This window comes from Callithrix jacchus, chromosome 9 (assembly GCF_049354715.1).
Source record: "Callithrix jacchus isolate 240 chromosome 9, calJac240_pri, whole genome shotgun sequence".
Taxonomy (NCBI): domain Eukaryota; kingdom Metazoa; phylum Chordata; class Mammalia; order Primates; family Cebidae; genus Callithrix; species Callithrix jacchus.
In genome coordinates this window covers 63,816,829-63,835,374 of record NC_133510.1, presented here as the reverse complement: position 1 = coordinate 63,835,374, position 18,546 = coordinate 63,816,829, and the positions used below count along the sequence as shown (strand labels likewise).

The window sequence follows — 18,546 nt, the reverse complement described above, 5'->3', positions numbered from 1 at the left end:
CAGAAATGGCAACCAATTGTGCGTCTGCATCACATATCACCAACCGCTGATTATGTTCCTCCAATAGGGAAGGGGCAGACGGAGAGGAGTCACTTCCTGGAGACTTCAGATGTGGTAGCCGGCGCCTCGCCCATAAGCAGACAGGGATCTGAAGCTGGCAGGTAGGGGCCGCGAGGACTAGAAAGGTTGCTAAGGAAATATGGTGGGAGGCGAAAGGGGCGCCGAGGAAGCGGTGACTTAAATGCTGAGAAACGAATGCTGAAGGGAGCCCTGAAAAAAACCGACGAACATGAGAGGAGGAAGCTGGGAGGGAATGGGGCGGGCTTAAGGAACTGGCGGGTGGCTGGGGCGGGCAAGAGCCGCTTCCTAACCAGACATCATCAGCTTTAGAGCTACCACAATTTTAAAGATCCGAGTTCAGTTGATCACTGCCGCCCCTGGAGTCAGAGCTAAGGCTCCATCTCTCGAAACGTTGAGCTCAGGTTCCTTCCTAACCCAGTCCAGAAGGCGTGGGCAAGTTGTTGTCGTGCCCCACGCTTGAGAGAAGCAGTGGGGATGCTGACTGCTGACATGCCACGGAGGTGAGACAGGGTGGACAAGCCCCAGAGAACAGGTTGGGACTAGAGCTTTACTCTGTCATCCCTTCTTAGTGGTTCTTTGATGATTCCATGACTTTCTCCTGGAATTCTGGGTGTGCGTGACCTCTTCATGGTTAACTTCTTCAGGAAAGTGAGATTTCCTGTTTCCCTTGCTCCCTGAAGTGAGTGCCCCAAGCCTACGCATACACCTTCATGTTACAGTTGAAACGTAAAGATCAGTGAGAAAATGACTATGTCTCTAAAATGTAGTGAGGATTCTTCTTGCCTTTTAAAGTTTTCCCCAAGTCTTCAGTTTTTATTTTCTGCGTGATGGGGAAGTTCTTCATTCCCAATAGAGTTCAGGGAATCTGAGAGACAGCTGGGAGAAAGCTCGAAGAGGGGCTGAGAAAAAAATGAGTTGGACCCTACCTGATCCCCCATTATGACTAGGATGAATGTGGGGGTGGCACACAGCGAAGTAAACCCCAACACTCGAGTGATGAATAGCCGAGGCATCTGGCTGGCCTACGTCATCTTGGTAGGACTGCTACATATGGTTCTACTCAGCATCCCTTTCTTCAGCATTCCTGTTGTCTGGACCCTGACCAACGTCATCCACAACCTGGTGAGCAGTAAACCATGCCCTTGTGCCCATCCCAGAGTTTCCCAACCACAAGCAAAATAAAATTACTAATTGTTTGGGGATTTGTATCTTCCTTTTGGGATCTTAACATCATTCTTGGACTGAAGAACTACTTTCTGCCCCTCACACTACCACCCTCCATGTTCCCAGGCTATGTATATCTTCCTTCATACGGTGAAAGGGACACCCTTTGAGACTCCTGACCAAGGAAAGGCTCGGCTACTGACACACTGGGAACAAATGGACTATGGGCTCCAGTTTACCTCTTCTCGCAAGTTCCTGAGCATCTCTCCTATTGTGCTGTGAGTCTATGAGGGAAATGGGGATATGCTGGGTTAGAAAGAGTTCCAAGAGCCAGGCAGAAAGGCCCATAGGGAAGCTGTTAAAAAGCAGGCTACCCATCTAAAACCCTTTGAAGATATTATGATATACTAGTTCTAAGCCTACAGAGAGCAATAAAATGTAGAAGACAATACTGTAATCAAGCATTCCTTACTGCCTCCTTGGTAGTAAGGAAATGAAGGGACTAAGATAAGAGCCAAGTAAAACCAAATGATTTTACACTGCCAAAAGAAGCAAATAAAGGCAGAACTGATATTAATCTTCAAAAACACTGTAGGGAGTGGAAGCAAAGAAGACTCTTAACAGTCACACAGACTGAACTAGCCTCAGCTGTCATTTGCCATGTCATTAACAATGAACAGAAACTGACTTATAGTCTCCAGTTAAAGGTACTATGAACCCCAGAGTAAACGCTATTGATATAGCTGGAATATTTTTAAGATAATTTAGGACTACATACAATAAAACTGGTCATTTTAAATAGAAGAGAAAGAACAGGGCACTGCAGTGCATGCCTGGAGTCCCAACTACTTAGGAGGCTATGGCAGAAAGATTGTTTAAGCCCAGGAGTTTGAGGTTGTACTGCACTTATCACATTTATGAATGGCCACTGCACTACAACCTGGGAAACATAGTGAGAACTGCCTCTTAAAAAAAAACATATAGAGAAGGCTACCCTCACTCACCCTATGTTTTTCTCTCCCCAGCTATCTCCTGGCCAGCTTCTATACCAAGTATGATGCTGCACACTTCCTCATCAACACAGCCTCATTGCTCAGTGTACTGCTGCCAAAGTTGCCCCAGTTCCATGGGGTTCGTGTCTTCGGCATCAATAAATACTGAGGGATGGGTTTTGGGACAGCTCCATGGGCATGGGGAAGGCACTGAAACAGAGGAGTATAAAAAAAATCTTTCTCTTCTCCATACCATCTTCTACATCTTGAAAGCCTGAGAACTATGCAACCTTTCCCAGACTCCCAAGAAAAGAAGAGATTGGCAAATGGGACTCCTAGGTCCAGTCCTGTTAGCGGCAAGTTTCTTTACCGGGTGAGGTAAGGGCCAGATCACTCTCCTCCATAGCAGGAAGCCATTTGGGCAGTTTGTTTGGTGATTACATCTTTCCATATCTTCTGCACCTACTACCTTCCAGCTCTGTTTTGCTGTGTATTTTTCTTCTAATAATTTTTTTCAGCTATGCCTGCAGTTTAATCAGCAGGAAGGGTAGAGAGCTGTCCTCATAAGGCTGGCGGGGACGGGGGAAGATGGAATACTGACCTAAAGTAAAAAACTTAAAGCAATTCTCCAATCCCCTCTACTTTGGTCCAGTAAGAGGTGCTCTTCACTCTGAGCTTAACACTTAGTAGGGAACAGATTCTCAAATGAGAAAAAGGGCTCCAGCTGTATGGGCAAAAAAGAGGGAAGATACAGGTTGCCAGTTATACATTTATAGAAAGATAATCCCCTGGCTTTAAATAGATATGTACATACAAATATGAACAAACTTAAAAAAAATACAAACCCTTGGATAACAAGGGGGGTTTCTGGGAACCCCCGTATCCTTCCCCCTCACCCAAGGGCAGTGGGCATGAATCAACTTTTTAAAAATGATTAATTTTGGCCATCCTTGCAGAAAACAGCCTGAAATTGGGTGATTGACCCACAAAGTGAAAGTTGAGGGAAAATTCAGTTTCCACTCTCTGAACTCTCTATCTCCTGTCATTAGGGCTACATGCTTTCTTGTTCTGTCTTTTAACTATTATATCAGGGAAAAGGAGAGGACTCCCTCCTGAAACGTGTCAGGAAAGAAGATAGACTTGTACCTTTAAAGGGCAGGAAAAAGTGTCATCTGCTCTAAAAGCAAACGACAAGACAAGGCATACAGACCCCAAGGAAATACCCAGTTCCCACACCTCAAAGGGATACACTGTCCAGCCCAGGTCCAGGCCCTAGGTTCTTTACTCTAGCTACCCCCTATTTCTTTGGTATCGTCAAAAGACAAGATTCAGGCTGGGTGCAGTAGCTCATGCCTGTAATCTAGCACTTTGGGAGGCCAAGATGGGTGGATCACCTGAGCTCAGGAGTTCGAGACCAGCCTGGGCAACATGGTAAAACACCGTCTCTACTGAAAATTAAAAAAAAAAAAATTAGCCTGGCCAGGCATGGGGTGCACACCTATAATCTAGCTACTTGGGAGGCTGAGATGGGACAATTGCTTGAACCCAGGAGATGGAAGTTGCAGTGAGCTGAGATTGTGCCACTGCACTCCAGCTGGGCAACAAAGCAAGACTCCGTGTCAAAAAAAAAAAAAAGAAAGATTCAGTTCCTGGGTGCTGGGGGAGGAGGGACAAATCAAACTCCATCCTGTGCTGTATACATCCTTTTGACTCCCTGACATTGATTTGAGGAAAGAGAAGGGATTTCAGCGTTGGAAGGGCCTCCTCAGTTTCTTCCGCCGCTTCGTTTTGGCTTCTCCCTTGGGTACTGTGCTGTTGGGCTTAGAGGCTGCAGTGGCTCCAGGGGCAGGCTGAGGAGCTGCAAAGAAGTTCCCATTGGGCATCTGCCCTGGGGGTGCTTGAAAGATCCGGCTCAAGAAATCCTGGAGATCAGCAGGAGGAGCATCTGGGGTAGCTCTGCGATAAAACAGAAGAAATGATAAGGCAAGAGATGTTAGAGTTATATGGTTACCTAAGTTAGATATACTTATCAGTTCCCAAACTTCCTAGAAAACAAGTCCCCTAGATTTCCTAAAGTAGGTCATCTGAAACCATATTCAAAACTGAAATAGTTGATAGATTATTGATAGAAATACCACCTACCTCTGCCGCCCACTGGTGCCTGGAATCCGAGAACCAAATGAGATGTGATAGGGAACTCTGTGGGTATCTGGGGAGATACCTACACGCTGGCATCCAGCCCACTCTATAAACATGAGAAATAACCAAAACTTTGCAGTTTAGATCACATAAAAGATCAGGAAGTATGAGGCTGTATTTCTAGAGGACAGAAGAGTACCTGTGATGTCATACACCTTTCCATCCATCACTGCAAAGTAGGTGATCTTGAGACCCAACATGCTCGACTCTGCCCAGAAGTCTCCTTCCTCAGCAGGATGTAGCCTATTACATTTAGCACAGTATCTGGCATTCTTAGGTTCCCGGTCCATTTCAAACCTCCTGCAACCAACGAAAGGATAGTTGCTTAATTTGTCAAGCCTACCTAGAGCATTGCTAGTAGTCTCATCATTATTCACAAATAGGGCTCAAACAACTAAAATTACCTCCACTTAGTTATTTCATATGCCTTCAATGTTCTATCTTAAAGCTACTTTTTCTTAGTGCTAATTCAATTTGTCAGTCTCTTGACAATATGACAAAGGTAGAAACTTAAGGGTCTTTTTACTATGAGATACAGATGTAATTCTGGGAAGATCTTTGGTTACTTAATGCCTAAGCCGTGATTGTCCCATCCCTCTCCTATTTTATACCTATGCTTTCCTTGGCATCGGCTACACATCATAGTATTCATTGCCTCCTTGAGGTCATCTTGCAGCTTGGACAGAAACTCATTTACTGACCGGCTCAGCTCATTCTCTGCCATTCGTTTCCTAAGAGAAGAAACGCTTTATAAGTCAGAAGGTATTGAGGGAAGGACAAAGGGAAACGCATCAGTTGGCCTCTTGAGGCCCCTGTCTAGCTAGAAAGACAAGTGACTTCAGTTCTCTCCACCTCAAAGAGCCTCCATCCCCAAGTCCACATGCCTCTCCTATTGAAGATTTTTCATTTACCATTACCTGACAATTTCCCATCTCCAACTTACATCTCATATTCCTTTCGCTTTTCAGCATTGCTGACAATGTCCCAAGCTGCTCGCAAAACCTTGAAGGCCTCCTCAGCCCGGGGATGATGATTTTTGTCAGGATGAACCTACCAAGACAGATTTCATTACAAATCCATTTCAACCCTCTCCCCATGTTAAGTCTGTTCTCATATCAAAGGATTCTCTTTCATCACCCTTTTGAAGACAATGATTAATTGCTCTGGCTCTGCAGATAGATGTGGTTCAATTCACAGCTCTGTTAATTAGCTACATTACCTTGAATATCTATGGGTTTTTTTTCTTTTTGAGACAAGGTCTCGCTGTGTTGCCTGGGCTGGAGTGCAGTGGCAGGATCTCAGCTCACTGCAACCTCTGACTACCAGGTTTTAGCAATTCTCCTGCCTCAGCCTCTCTAGTAGGTGGAATTACAGATATGCGCCACCACACCCAGCTAATTTTTTTTGTATTTTTAGTGGAGATGGGGTTTCACCTAGTTGGCCAATCTGGTCTCAAACTTCTAACTTCAAGTGAACCTCCCACCTCAGCCTCCCAAAGTGCTGGGGTTACAGGCATGAGCCACTGCACCTAGCCTGAATATCTATCATGGACTGTTGGGAGGATTAAATAAAAATAAATGTGAAATATGTAGCAAAGAATCAGGTACTAAGGTGGATTCATCATCCCAGTTTGCCTGAGACTGTCCCAGTTTTAGCACTGAAAAGTCCCATGCCTCTAGAAACTCCACAGTCTCGGATGAATAGGGACAGTTGGTCTCCGGCACTCACATGTATCAGTCATAAAATAAGGTTCCAAAGATGTTATATGTTGAAACTCTTTGTTTTTGTTTTGAGATGGAGTTTCCCTCTTATTGCCTGGGCTGGAGTTCAATGGCATGATCTTGCAAGCTCCACTGCCCAGGTTGAAGCAATTCTCCTGCCTCAGCCTCCCGAGTAGCTGGGATTACAGGTGCACGTCACCACACTTGTTTAATTTTGTATTTTTGTAGAGATGGGGTTTCTCTATGTTGGTTAGGCTGGTCTCAAACTCCTGACCTCAGGTGATCTGCCCACCTTGGCCTCCCAAAGTGCTGGGATTATAGGCATGAGCCATCGCGCCAGGCCTGGAACTCATTCTTTTATAACTAGAAAATTTTCATATCCAAAACTTCCTACAGTGATCTGCCTTTTGGTCCCAGAAATGAAACGGCATATCATGGTCTTGGAGGCTTTTTATATAATTTTCTCCAAGACAAATAATATCCTCTCTTTCTACAGCTTCCTGATTGTACCCATCCCCATTCCTCAAAAATACGGAGATAAAGCTAGTTTTTTGACTGATGCCAAATAACTAAATACTGTTAAATTTCCTATATTCCTAAGCTAACTGAACAGCCTTTTAGTCATGTTCACATTGGGGCCTAGTAAGGCAGCGAGGGGGTTCAATAAAAGCCCAGATACACTCTGGTCCAGGACAAGAGAGATATTTGGGTTATAGGGATAGATGTTTTGAGGGTAGGGGAACTTAACTACATCTCTACTCCAAGAGAAAATGAGAATTTTTGTTAAAGAATATTCTCATCCGGGCACGGTGGCTCATGCTTGTAATCCCAGTACAAGGCAGGTGGATCATGAGGTCAAGAGATCAAGACCATCCTGTCCAACATAGTAAAACCCCGTCTCTACTAAAATACAAAAATTAGCTGGGCGTGGCGTGGTGGTGTGCGCCTGTAGTCCCAACTACTCAGGAGGCTGAGGCAGAATTGCTTGAAGCAAGGAGGCAGAGGTTGCAGTGAGCTGAGATCACACCACTGCACTCCAGCCTGGCGAAAGAGCAAGGCTCTGTCTTAAAAAAAAAAAAAAAAAAGAATATTCTCAGGCTGGGTGAGGTGGCTAACACCTGTAATCCCAGCACTGAGAGGCCAAGGCAGGTGGATCACCTGAGGTCAGGAGTTGGAGACCAGCCTGACCACCATGGAGAAACCCCATCTCTACTAAAAATACAAAATTAACCAAGCATAGTGGCACATGCCTGTAATCCCAACTGCTCAAGAGGCTGAGGCAGGAGAATCACTTGAACCCAGGAGGTGGAGGTTGCGGTGAGCCCAGATCACTCCACTGCACTCCAACCTTGGCAAAAGAGTGAAACTCAGTCTTTAAAAAAAAAAAAAAAAAAAAAGGATATTGTCCAAAACAGGATGTCTGCTAAAAAAAAGTGAGAAAACAGTTCTACTATTAGAATTAGTAACAATGAGAGTGAACAACTGTTATCCACTCTAAGAATACAGCAGAGGCCAGGTGCAGTGGCTCATGCCTGTAATCCCAGCACTGGAAGGCCAAGCCAGGCAGATTACTTGAGTTCAGGAGTTTGAGATCAGGCTAGGCAAATAGCGAAACCCCAACTCTACTAAAAATACAAAAAACTAGCCTGGTGTGGTGGTGCATGCCTGTAGTCCCAGCTACGCAGGAAGCTGAAGTGGAAGAATCACCTGAGATTGTGCCAGTGTACTCTAGCCTGGGGAACTGGAGTGAGACCCTGTCTCAAAAAAAAAAAGAATATACCAAGCTACCTACAAAGGAGCAGACATTTCCCACCAAACTAATTCAGTCCTTTGGCGAGTTACAGACATGGTGGTTTACTGTACCTTTAATCATTAATGGAAACTTTAGTTGCCCTCTCCTAAAGTCATGCAGCCACTGAGGTAATTTGCATACTGTGATGTTCCTAGTCCAGCTCCATACACTGAGCTCCATGCACTCCAGTGAAAGTAGGCCTCCAATTTACACACTTATATTCATAGTATAGTTTTATTTGTACAGAAATAGCAGTAACAATCTGGTATCTAATAATAGTAACCTAATATCTACTTCTAATGCAATTCAATTGCATGCTTGTATTAAACCATTTTCCTCAAGCATATGGTGCATCACAACTCCCATCTGCACACCCTCATCATTAAAAGCAACCATATTTTCATGTATGACATATATATGCATAGACCTATGACTTATGTTCCATTTTCCTTCCCTCTTCTATTGTGAGTTGCTGATCCTGAAATAGCCTGTTTTCTCCTACCTGGTGCTAAAATACTTACTCACATACACTCCCTGACCCTCCCACACTAGGTCCTTATTTGCTTCTCTGGGAGAAATAGTTGGGCTACCCCATGTTTAAAAAAGAAAAAAAACCCTCATTTGTTCAGGGAAGAGCAACTGAGGTGCTCTCTGAATAGGTCTTTTTCCCACTCTAGATATTCCAGGTGAGTGATTTCTACACTGCCTAATGTACCAGGTTCAAAAAACTATAGCTTATAACAGGAAACAAAATGGAGGGAAGATCAGAACCCATAGTAGAAGGGAAAATGCCCCTCTTTTTTTTTTTCTTTTTTTTTTGAGACACGGTCTGGCTTTGCTGCCCAGAATGGAGGTGCAGTGGCATGATTCCGACTCATTGCAGCCTCAACCTCCTGGACTCAACTGATCCTTCCACCTCAGTCTCCCAAGTAGCTGGGACTACAGGCATGCACCACCAAGCCCAGCCTCTCAAAGTGCTGGGATTACAGGTGTAAGCCACTGCATCTGACCCAAAAAGTCTTCATGACTCTTTCCTAAGAATATGTTAACCTTCACCTTCCCATTAAGTTTCCTCTCTGCCTGCCTTTTATTCTACTCTCCCTAAAAGTGGAATAGAAAATATGGGAACAAAAGAGGAACAAGAAACAGAAGGGCACTCACCATCACTGCCAGCTGTCTATAGGCCTTCTTCAGTTCAACATCTGATGCTGTGGCCTCAACCCCCAGTACATGGAAAGGGTTTAGCTCATCCTCAGGAACCCCAGCCATGGTCAAGAGTCGAGCCACTTCCTCTTCAGGCTGGCAGTAGCGCCCACTAGCTACAGATGCATTCCCTTGCCTGTTAGTACTCTGCTTGACCCAAGGCAACTCCAGCCAGCCCCACTGAACTGTTCTTACCAGTTGCTGCCATGGCCTGCTATCTCTCAGCAGAGTCAAGCAACGCTGCAAGGCTGGAGAATCCAGCCAAGAGAAGAGCCAGGTGGCCTTATTCCTCCAGCCTAACCGGTCACTTAGTCCCACCAGAAACCGCCAGCCCAACTGTAGAAAGCCCAAAAACAGGGCCAAAGCCAGGAGCAGCAAAGCACCCAGCAGCCTAAGAAAACGGGTAAACAGTCTTAAGCCACAGTAAAATCCCTGGCTTAGAAACTGAAACATAACCTGGGCCCAGCCCCCAAGCCGCCCTGTCCAGACTCCCACCCAAACTCGAAAAAGGTCCAAATCACTGCTTTTCAGCTGCCTGCATGCATAGATGAGATGGCCACAAGTTTCTACGTACTCTCCCACCAATACCAGTAATTCAATCAGCCACCAAAAGCCTGCCTGTCCAAGTTGACATAGTTCCTCGGCTCCCCACAACCCCAGGCCTCTGCGCTTATCTGTCTGACTTCGTTTCCGGCCCAGCCCATGTCGACCAGGGGACCTGGGATCCCTACGTAGACCCTCCCGACTATCCTCCTTCGTTGGAAAGCGGTGTCGCTGTCTCCGGGATGAAGATTTCTTTCCGCTGGACACATGTGAAAAATAATTGGGGAACTTAAGAGATTCTTCATCATCATATTCCTCTTCCAACTCTTCATCTTCCCCAAAGGATGGAGAGGTACAGTGGTGGCAAAAGTTGCTAGAAGAGCCATCTCCTCCCTCAGAGTAAGGCCCTTCTGGAATTCCAGGGGTTCCCTGGCAGTTGCAAGCAGATGGAATGGAAAGAAAAGAAGGGGTCCCATCCTCCTGGTACACAGCCTCGTTTTCTTTTGAGAGTTCCTGGTCCACTCCTGACGTCTTCTGAAGATGCCTCACTCTGATCAGGGTCTTCTGCCTCTCTAGGTGGTCCTGGACCCCTTGGGGGGCCATGGCTTGGGTCCGACCAGTGGGCTGGGTTTGGGTGCTGTGTGTACTTAGGACCAGAGTGCTCTGTGAGGCAGTGGGTACCATTAGGAGCAGTCCCTGTGTAGTCCCTGAGTCCTGAGAATGAAGGTATTTCAGGGTCCACGGTGGGTCCTAAAGTCCTGAGGGAGGCACCACTACTGTGGTGGGCTCTGCACAACCCTCTTTCTCCGGGGTGCTTCTGGGCCATGACCTGAGAGGCTTCCTGAGGGTCTTAGGTCACGGCCATCATGGTGTGTTCTGATGCCTGTAACAGATACCAAGGTGGGACGGTCAAGGATGGGACCAAGAGAGCAATTAAACAATCTCAAATAGTGGACATATTTAATACATCCACCGCCCTTGTTTTCCCAAGTTCTTTTGGGGCATTCGCTATTCTTAGCAATAAGCCAAAACTAGACTCATCAAAACCCTGCTTGCTGCTTGCTCCCTCCCCTCCTCCAAATCACCTAAGGTTTTCTTTCCCCAGAAAACTATAATCTTCAAGAGGGAGGTCCCGTAAAGGGTGCGGTAGGGGGAGGAGAGGGTCACTGTTAGGAAAAAGGGAAAGAAGGCCGGCCGGAAAGGGGGCAACAGACAGCCGGTAAAGGGCGGGGACCATGCGGCCCAAAAGGAAAACCTGGGGACGGAGCTTAGGACTGCCCCTAAGAAAGACTACCAGGGAACCCACCGGCTGTGGAGAAGGGAAGAAGTAGGCGGGCGCGGTGGCTCACGCCTGTAATCCCAGCACTTTGGGAGGCTGAGGCGGCGGACCACGAGGTCAGTAGTTCGAGACCAGCCTGGACAACATGGTGAAACCCGTCTCTGCTAAAAAAACAAAAATTACCCGGGCGTCGTGGCGAGCGCCTGTAATCCCAGCTACTCAGGAGGCTGAGGCAGGAGAATCGCTTGAACCCGGGAGGCGGAGGTTGCAGTGAGCAGAGATCGCGCCACTGCATTCCACCCTGGGCGACAGAGCGAGAAACTGCCTTAAAAAAAAAAAAAAAAAAAAAAAAAAAAAGAAGGGACTAAGGTAACGTACCGAAGAACGGCGGTAACTCCTCCCCCTCGAGCCGCAAGGCCTGAGGCCAGGGGAGCTATGAGAGCCGCTCTCCCGGCTCCGCCTTCCGTTCACGCTCTGCTTCCGCCTTCCATCCCCGCCGCCGCCGACCAGGGCCTACTTCCACTTCCAGGGTTACCCGGGAAGCGACGGGAAGGGAAAGAAACAGTGGTTGGCGGAGAGGCGAGCCAGTCCAGCAAGCGCTGGGTAGAATCCAAGGAGGCGGTCCTAAGGAAGTACTGGCCCCTCCCTTTAAAGGGCCTTTTGGTGCTTCCCTCTGCTTGTGGGAATAGGATTCCCGCAGGTTGGCAGGTGGGCTCTGCACCAATGCCTGCAGACTAGGGGCAGACTCTCAGGATTGCTCTGGCTGTTCCTAGGCTTTGTATTCCTGGAGCATGGAGGGCAGCCACCGAACCACACATTGTCTGTTTCCCTTGCACACAAAACCAGGGAGCTCAGAAGAGTCTGCCCTGATCCCTTTCGTGCCGGCTGCTGCGATAACAGAGGCCCCTTTGTATCCTGCGGAGGTGGAGCAGAAGAGAGGGTGCCCGGGACTGGCCTCCTCTCTAGCCCCGCAGCACTGCCTCTCCTTTCACAGCAACCCACGGCCTCCCCTGCGCCTGGCCCAGCTGGTGAGCTACCCCTAATAACTGCAGCTCCCACGACCTGGATCCGCCCCTCTGGACGCAGCTCCCCAGGCCCGATCGCCGAGCGGTGCCTAGGAACAGGGAGCGTAACTCAGCTAGGCTAAGAACCTAAGCTGAGAGCCAAAGAACAGTGAACTTATCTACATGCTGCTTGACATCTCATCTGCATACCAGGCTATCTGGTCGACGTCCACATGCGTCCTGCCCCCACGTAGACCCAGCTGGGTTCCCTTTTTGTTGGTCCCCCGCACACGCCTCTAGCCTTACAGCTCTCCTGTCAGTGCCCCTTCCAGGCCCCGTCTTGATCCGAAAGTTTTTCCACACATGAACCCCCCGCTGGCGCTCCCAGACCAGCAAAGCCCCTTCGCTAGGTCCCCGATCCCGACCACCCGGTTCTTGAGAAGACAATACTCCAATTCTCTGGGAAGTGGAAGAAACCAAGCTGGAGCCAGAGGGGGCGCTGGAACGCTTATTGGGGCTTTGAGCGCTTCCATTTGTCGAATCATCTCCTAAGTATTCGAAGACCCTTCTCCAAAACTCTTGAGATGACCGTCAAGACTCTTACCTGCTATATAGTTTGGGGTCTCTGGTCCCGGACTAGAGCAGTAGGCAACCTGTGTCCCCCCACATATAGAGGAAAGACTTGGAGGGGCCTGCCTTGTGATGTCACCCCCGCTCCCCCTACCGCGCGCTCGCGCGCACACTCGCAAGCACACACACACACGCAAGCACACACACACACACACGGACACACACACTGTCTCCTTTCTCCACCTCCCCAACTACACACACACACACACACGGACACAGACCCTGTCTACTTTCTCCACTCCCCCAAGCTAGTTGTATTTAGCTCTAGCTGTAGGGCTTGGGCTAGAACTAGGGCCTGGGCTGCGATTTGAAAGAGCTTAGGGGGCAACAAACAGAGTGGCCATGGGGGTGCCTTCGACTGACAGCCGCCCTGGCGCCTAGGACCTCCGGGCGGGGATGCAGCTGGGGATCTAGGGAAGCACTTCCACCCCGTCCTCTCCTCAACCCTGGCAGGGTGGTGAGTAGTTAACACCCCCTCCCCAACCCTCTCCCCCTTGTTTAAGGTCCCCAGACTTCCAAGTAGATTGAGGAGAGGAGCCCCAGGAGCCAACCTTCCAGCCTGTTAGGACCTTGAGAGCCAAAGGACAGCTGAAGGAAGTGCCTGCATCCATGCCACCTCATTCCCACAGTGCCCCAAATGCCAGCTCCTCCTTGGTGTTCTCCTTTCAGGATCTGAATTCAAATCCCATTGGCAACCCTGATACTTCCGGGGGAAGAGTGGAGTAGGAAAAGTCCCACCAATATCCTGAGGGGAGATTCGGGTGGCTGCCAGGATGTGAGATGTCTGTGGGCAAAGTGCCTGCTTATTCCATGAGGGACTGTGGGATTAGGACTGTGGCTGGATGCCCCTTGTCCCAACAACTCCATCTCAGCTTGAAGCTGAGACTTTAAAACCCTGACAAACTGTGGGTGACTGTCTCTACTTAATTTCTCCCTCAAACTCTTGGTGTCTGGTTTTTCTCCCTCTTTCTGCTCTGAGGCTGGAGCAACTGTCCGGAGACCCCACCATGACTCATTCTCTCCTGTTCTCCCTCCCTCTCCCCTGTCTGTTAATCTCACCCTTCCCAATCCAGTGAAATAGTATTAAGTCTGAGTCGAAGATGGGGTAATAATGTCCCTACACCCCTCCCTCCACACACCAAGGGTTTCCTGCTTCTTCTACACTCACCCTGAAGAGCTTCAGGGTGTTGGGGAGCAGGGCAGACAAAGACTCATTACTTTATAAGATTTTCATTACTTTGTAAGATTTCATGGCAGGGCACAGTGGCTCACGCCTGTAATCCCAGCACTGTGCAAGGCTGAGGCGGGTGGATCACCTGAGGTTAGGAGTTCAAGACCAGCCTGACCAACATGGAGAAACCCCGTCTCTACTAAAAAAAAAAAAAATACAAAATTAGCCGGGCATGGTGGTGCATGCCTGTTATCTCAGCTACTCAGAAAGCTGAGGCAGGAGAATCGCTCGAACCTGGGAGGCAGAGGTTGCAGTGAGCCAAGATCATGCCATTGCACTCCAGCCTGGGCAACAAGAGCGAAACTCCGTCTCAGAAAAACAAAGATTTCATTTTACATTTTACTTAAGTGTCCTTGTTTCAGAGAGTGGTAGGCATATCCTGCTCTCCTCAATCCAATCCTGTAGATTTCTTCAGTTACCTCAACAGGGTCATATTCCCTCCTGAAATGGGCACCATTCTTTAAAATAAATAGAGGTACAGAGTCCTCAAGATTTATGGGCACTTGAGTTTCTCCCCCATGCCCCCCTGCAGGTTTCCCAGTCTCCTAAAGACATTCATGGATGGATGAGGGGAGCTGACACCTCCCCCTCTGTGACCACTTCCTCTTCAGCAGGCCCTAGAGGAAGCCTTGCTGCCCCTGGCTATGACATCTGACCCCAGGCCCTTTAATCAGAGCCTCCAGACCCAAGATGTGTTTTGGAACCCCAGGACAGTCCTGAACTGGTGCCTGCCCTGGTGTGTGCCCTTTGCTACTGCTTTGGAATCATCTACTGCTGCTTTGGTGAGGGCAGGGCCAAGGACCTGGGGGGCCATTGCCCAAGACTGTCACCCTCAAGGATGATGCCAACTTTCCCCCTTGCTCCTGGGCCATCTCACCTCCTCTGCCAGGTGGTACCTACCTCCAGTGTGGCCCATGTTGCTCTTGCCAGCTTCTTGTTCATCCTCCATGGCCCATGCCTTCCTGCTCTCACTCTGGCATCTATCATTTGCCCTTCTCTTACCTCCCACCTAAAAACCCCATTCCTAAATTATTTTATGTGTTTCAGGCTTCACTCTTCCTCAAAACCTGAATCAGCTTGTGATGAATTTTTTCCTATCCGCTATCCCTGGAAGGACTAGACCTTCTTTCTATCCTTATTCCGCTCAATGTATCCATCTTACCTCTTGATTTTCCCTCCCATTCCTTCACAGTTTCTGAAACAGTGCCCCCTGATCCCAAGCTATCCCTTTCTGCCCCTGGCCCTGAGGTCTCTTGATGTGCTGCTCCTGTCTTCTGCTCCTCTAGTGAGCCATTCCTCTCCCTTGCAATTCATCAGAGCCATCCCTGTAGAGCCCCCTTCCTGCCTCTCAGGCTTCCTGCCTCACTTCCCAGGCTACTGCTGCTTCAAGACAGTGACATTTCTCTCTGGCCTGCTGTCAGGAGCTCTGGTAAGCTTCCTACTGTGCCACAAGGTGTGGGTGCTGGAGACATAGCTGAGCCTGGAGATGAAAGTAGGCATCCCCGTGGTCATCAGACTTCCCTGCAGCATGGTCACCATGCTGATTCACTGTGTTGGGCTCTTATTGACTGGTCTCCTGCTAGGCCTGACCCTGGGTTCTGGACCCCTCCTGGGCACTGAGCCCATCTACTGACCACTTTCAGCTGGGGGGCTGGTGGGTCTGGCACTGCTGGGAGCTCTGCTCACACTTCGGTGGCCACATCCATTCACAGTTCTGGCACAGTCCTCCTGGGTTCTGCAGTACTTGTGGCCTGTGCTGACTACTTCCTGTAGGGGCTGGCACTGGGTAGTCAGCCAAGCCAAGACCTGCACACACTTCTAGCCTTGCCTGCTCTCTGCTAGTATAGCTGGGTCTTACTGGGGATCTGGCCAGCCTTGGGGGCCCCTGGGACCCTGGCCCAGTGGAAGCTCATGCCTGAGGAACATGGAGGCCAATGGTTAGTGCTGTGGTACAGAAACAGCCAACCTGTGCCTACTCATGACCCAGTTCCTACACTTGAGCAGAAAGGGAGAAATACACTTGTGGGAGGAGAGCAGGGGAAGGTGTCCAAGGTGAATGGGGCAAGGCACTGAAAAAAAAAAGTTGAAGGAGTCAGGGGAAAGCAGGAAACAGTTATGGAAGGAAAGAAGGGTCTCAGAGAAGTCTAGGAGGAAAGAGTAGAATTCCAAAGTCTTTTTTTAGAATAAATGGGGGGAAGATGAGGCTTGAGAGAAACATAACAGGAAGGTCAAATGGGTTTCTTTAGACTGTGTGTTTACGGTAGGATTCAGGGTCTAAAGAGGCCTCCTTGAGTCTGTATTGGCCCTCTGAAGCAGTGGTTTTTTTTTTTGTTGTTTTTTTTTTTTGAGACAGAGTCTCCCTCTGTTGCCCAGGCTGTGAGTACACTGGTACGATCTCTGCTCACTGCAACCTCCGCCTCCCGGGTTCCAGCGATTCTTCTGTCTCAGCCTCCAGAGTAGCTGGGATCACAGGTGTCTGCCACCACGCCCAGCTAATTTTTTGTATTTTTAGTAAACACAGGGTTTCACCATGTTGGCCAGGCTGGTCTTGAACTCCTGACCTCAGGTGATCCATCTGCCTTGACCACCCACAGTGCTGGGATTACAGGCACGAGCCACCTTACCTGGCCTTTTTTTTTTTGAGATGGAGTCTCACTGTGTCACCCAGGCTGGAGTGCAGTGGCACAGTCTTGGCTCACTGCAACCTCCACCTCCTGGGTTCCAGCGATTTTCCTGTCTCCGCCTCCAAAGTAGCTGGGATCACAGGCACCTGCCACCACACCTGGCTAAATTTTGTATTTTTTTTTTTTTTTGAGACGGAGTTTCGCTCTTGTTACCCAGGCTGGAGTGCAATGGTGCGATCTTGGCTCACCGCAACCTCCACCTCCTGGGTTCAGGCAATTCTCCTGCCTCAGCCTCCCGAGTAGCTGGGATTACAGGCACGCGCCACCATGCCCAGCTAATTTTTTTGTATTTTTAGTAGAGATGGGGTTTCACCATTTGGCCAGGCTGGTCTCAAACTCCCAACCTCAAGTGATCCTCCCGCCTGAGCCTCCCAAAGTGCTGGGATTACAGACATGAGTCACTGCACCCAGCCAGCAGTGGTCTTGAGCCACCAGCAGTGGCATCTCCAACTCCTTTGGACCCGTCAGCAAAAGGCCAAATGGCACCAGACCCCCTCTAGGGTGGGGCTTTGTGAGGCAGCTATCGGCACCAGCTCCCCGCCAATACCCAGAGCCCTGCTGACAGTCTTGCTCCAGTGAGTGTGGGGCTTGGGGATACCCTGGGTGGATGGAGCAGAGGGCATATGGGGATGGTCAGGGTGAGAGGGGGGCTCTGACCCAGGCCCCTCCTTACTCCCTCTCTCCCTCTGTGCCCCTCCTGAGTTATCTCCAGAGTCTTTAAGAGTGCCAACTGGGACCAGGACCCCAGGCCACAGCCCCTAACACATTCCCGAACCTGGATTCTGATAGTGGTTCCACTGTACCCCTCACCATACCCTCTGGCTCTAACCAGACCTGAACCTAGACCTCCACTTTTGCCCTCACCCCATGAGGGCCTGGGAACACTAGGTGAACAGGGTCAGAGCCCACAGGACACAAACTTCCCCACCTCTTGGACTTGGGGATACGATCTGTGCTTTAACCCAGACCAGCCTTGTAGGGATATGTTTAAAGAACAGAGAGGAGTCCTGGGGGAAGGGGGAGGAAGGGAAGTACGAATACCTACCTCTCACCAATAATAGAGGTGCCCTGGTCCCCAAAGAGACTGACTCCTGGCCCAGCACGGTGGCTCACGCCTGTAATCCCAGCACTTTGGGAGGCCAAGGCGGGCAGATCATGAGGTCAGGAGTTTGAGACCAGCCTGGCCAACATGGTGAAACCCCATCTCTACTAAAAATACAAAAATTAGCTGGGTGTGGTGGCGGGCACCTGTAATCCCAACTGCTTAGGAGACTGAGGCAGGAGAATCGCTTGAACCCGGCGGGGGGTGGAGGTTGCAGGGAGCCGAGACTGTGCCATTGCACTCCAGCCTGGGTGACAAAGTGAGACTCCATTTCAAAAAAGAAAAAAAGAAAGAAACTGACTCCCAAATTCCCACCAAGCCTTACCTATATAGCCGGGTTTTTTTTGTTTTGTTTTGAGACAAGGTCTTGTTCTGTCATCCAGGCTGGAGTGCCATGGTGTGATCACACCTCATGACAACTTGACTTCCTGAGCCCAAGCGAGCCTCCCATTCAGCCTCCTGGGTGGCTGAGACCACAGATGCCACACACAGCTAATTTTATTATTTTATTATTATTTTTTTGCAGAGATAGGGTCTCACTATGTTGCCCAGGCTGGTCTTGAACTCCTGGGCTCGAGTGATCCTCCTGCTTCAGCCTCCCAAAGTGCTGGGATTACAGCTACCGCACCTGGCCTGGAAATAGCCTTTTAAGTATCCACCTCAGCATGCCTCACAGTGATAATATAAGTGGTTTTTTGTTTTGTAGGATCTATAGAAAATCAGGGAACTTTCAAGGCATTTGATGGCTTTTTGATGGGAAGAAGGACTCTGAGGAGCTCTAGGATACCCCAACCTCCAGGACCCTCATTAGGGGGTAGTTGGGTTTCTGTTTGGCCTTTCCCCCTGGACCCCATATCCTTAAACCTCTGCCTCCTACCTCAGCTGGGAGCACTATCTTCCATGGTGCTTCTACTTCTCTCC

General features: G+C 49.1%; 2 protein-coding genes across 2 annotated transcripts; one reads left to right on the top strand and one right to left on the bottom strand.

The window, feature by feature from the left end:
* The first annotated feature begins 76 nt into the window (after positions 1–76).
* ORMDL2 (ORMDL sphingolipid biosynthesis regulator 2) lies at positions 77–2,858 on the top strand. Its single transcript, XM_002752587.7, has 4 exons — positions 77–161; positions 1,029–1,203; positions 1,372–1,523; positions 2,271–2,858. The coding sequence occupies exons 2-4, from the start codon at positions 1,030–1,032 to the stop codon at positions 2,404–2,406; spliced, it is 462 nt and encodes a 153-aa protein (XP_002752633.1). The 5' UTR covers positions 77–161; position 1,029; the 3' UTR covers positions 2,407–2,858.
* A 134-nt stretch (positions 2,859–2,992) lies between these two features.
* DNAJC14 (DnaJ heat shock protein family (Hsp40) member C14) lies at positions 2,993–12,700 on the bottom strand. Its single transcript, XM_078336477.1, is given in 8 exon segments — positions 2,993–4,193; positions 4,380–4,482; positions 4,576–4,736; positions 5,048–5,167; positions 5,380–5,486; positions 9,111–10,224; positions 10,226–10,578; positions 12,583–12,700. Coding segments are annotated over 7 exon segments (2,112 nt in total). The 5' UTR covers positions 10,522–10,578; positions 12,583–12,700; the 3' UTR covers positions 2,993–3,982.
* Between the last annotated feature and the right edge of the window lie 5,846 nt (positions 12,701–18,546).